The sequence below is a fragment of the Triticum aestivum genome, chromosome 7B (assembly GCF_018294505.1).
Source record: "Triticum aestivum cultivar Chinese Spring chromosome 7B, IWGSC CS RefSeq v2.1, whole genome shotgun sequence".
NCBI lineage: Eukaryota > Viridiplantae > Streptophyta > Magnoliopsida > Poales > Poaceae > Triticum > Triticum aestivum.
Genome location: NC_057813.1, coordinates 600,667,281 through 600,669,750, shown reverse-complemented (window position 1 = coordinate 600,669,750; position 2,470 = coordinate 600,667,281). Strand labels below are relative to the sequence as shown.

At 44.7% G+C, this 2,470-nt stretch overlaps 1 protein-coding gene across 1 annotated transcript in view; it reads left to right on the top strand.

Annotated features, from left to right (window-relative positions):
* LOC123158245 (uncharacterized) overlaps nt 1–2,201 on the top strand; it is a 7,342-nt gene extending 5,141 nt beyond the window's left edge. The window contains exons 2-3 of the mRNA XM_044576311.1: nt 1,419–1,707; nt 1,795–2,201. Coding sequence (XP_044432246.1) covers nt 1,419–1,707; nt 1,795–2,097 — 592 coding nt within the window. The 3' untranslated portion in view covers nt 2,098–2,201. The remainder of the gene's footprint in view (nt 1–1,418; nt 1,708–1,794) is intronic.
* Nucleotides 2,202–2,470: the final 269 nt, after the last annotated feature.

Here is a 2,470-nt window from a genome sequence, read left to right as displayed (position 1 = left end):
AATTTTGAAGGATCTATTGTTGATAAAGAAGATAAGGTAAATCTGATGAGAGTGTATTTCTTTGGTTTATGTCTATTTTTCCAGTTTTGTTTATATAGCACGGTTAGAGATGAACATGGTTCAGTTTTAGCTAGGTGTGCCTTTTATTAATGTAGACTGGTAAACATATGTTGTAATCGGACTACAGATAACATATAACATTTTGATCAGTGACAATTAATTGATCTAGCTGGATGCTTCATTGCATTTGAAAGCCATCCACTTTTCAACTCACTTTTACTCAGTGTATAGTTCATGAAGTGATTGTCTTTCAAAATAGCCTGCTTTTATGCTCCAGGTTTTCATCAGTCATGCTCCATCTCTGCAACTATACATTCCCTTGACCATCTCTTGTAATTATGTGCGGCTATATAGTAGTCTATGGTTGTCCTACAGTTCATTAGCTCGGATTTCTCATTTGGACTGTTCAATGCTTTCAGTTTGGATAGTACACTCCTTTCGATTTGATATCAATTTCATATTCAAGGGCTGATTGTTTTGATTACAATTTCATATTCAAGGGCTGATTCTTAATCTTCTATATTGGGCACTGTTTAGTTCTGTTGTTAATTTAAGTTCATTCATTCTGGCTATTTCCAATTTTTGCATCTCTGCAATATATAAAAAGGCATTCTAGATTCACATACTTTTCTACCATATCAACGGAGCGCGGCGTGCCACAGCGCGGGTATGATGAGTAGGAAACTATATTTGACATACTTATGTTAGTAACAAAGGTTGAATATGATCCGAATAGTTCACCGGGATGCAAACTTCAATGCCACGTTTTCGAGCCAATATGTTATAGAAATGACACACCAACATCCCATAATCCATTCTTTATTTATGTGAACTGATCATATTTTACAAAAACGACATCTCACAGTTAGTTTGCTAACTTTGTAACATGAATAAGTGGAATATACCCGTGTGATGGAGTCCACATAAATTAGATATTATGAGCGAAGTTTCCTGCGCAATTGTGTGAGACACAAGCTAGTTTTCGTTATTGTGAAACAAATAATGACGGGAACATGTTGTTCTTAGCATCTATGATACTAAAGCATTTCCCATATCAATAGATTCCCAATCAAAGCGCAACTTTGAAATACCAGCAAAAAAAAAAGCACAACTTTGAAATGAAGGCTCCATAGATGAATAAGTAATTGGTCTAAATGTCGGTTTATAAAACAAGCGTGTAATCTAAAATGTGATTATATCTTGGTCAAAACAACCTCTAGGCAATTTGGACAGACATACCCCTTTTATATTTGCAGATTATGATTTTATTTTTATTGAGGGGTGTTTATGCACATTATGTCAACCAAATCGAAAAACCTAAAACCTAGAAAGATTACCAGAATCTGGACGGTATAAAGCATCGGGAAACCCGCCGCCCTGTCCTCTCGAGGGCCGAAATCCCACGAACCACCCCGAGCGCCGCCACTCCCACGGTCGCAAAAGCGGCAGGCCACCGTCGCGTCGGGGCCGACGCCGCGGCGCCCACGGGCTGACCTCGCATCCCCGGGCGACGTGGACGCGCTCCGCGCGAGGTTCCGCCGGGAAAGCCCGGCCCTCAACGACGCCCGCTGCGGCGATCTCTGCCTCACCTGCGATATCTACGGCGACGCCGACGAGCTCAAGTACTACGACGCCGTCCTCGAAACCGTAAGTCCTCCTCGTCGCGTCCTACTCAGTGCGTTCGTCAACACACGCATATGCTTGAGTACTAATAGGCGCAGACCAAATATGCAGGTGGAGAAGGCAGCGCACGGCACCGTGGACGGCGTGGAGCGGTGCGCGTGCCGTTTCACCGTGCGCTGGACGGAGGGGCCGCGCCGCGGTTGCTGGGACAACGTGGGCGTCGAGGTGGTCTGCTGCGTGCAGGAGTCACCGATCCAAGATCCGGTGCTGATCGAGTTCCTGGACGATGTGAAACAGGTTTGGCGAGGACCAACTGACCAAGGGGAGGCGACAGCAGCATCTCAGCAGGCAGCTCCGACCCGGACACCAGCAGTTAGCCGATGGTACAGTCTCGTATACTCCTCGAGCAACTAGTCTTTTCTTCTTTTAGTGAAGGGATTTCTCCCCTGAAATCTTCAGAGGTTTGATAGTACTTGACAGCCATCGGCTAAAAGGGAGTAAGAGATACACACTGATTACTCTGTAGGGCTGGAAACAGAAACACAATTTTGCACAAGCCCCACGCCCCTCACTATAAAGGACAATATAAACCTTTGGCAGAACGTATACGCGGAACCTTGTATACGAATTGCATCGAGCGACCGAGCCGGCCCATTAAGCAAGGTCCCTCCTACCGTCTGCTTTTGAGAATAACAATAGATGTACTCATAATTGTGTGGTCCGAAAGACAAATATCTACGTCAATACAACAACGTATTGGTCCTGAATATGCTGGCCCAGGGTGTGC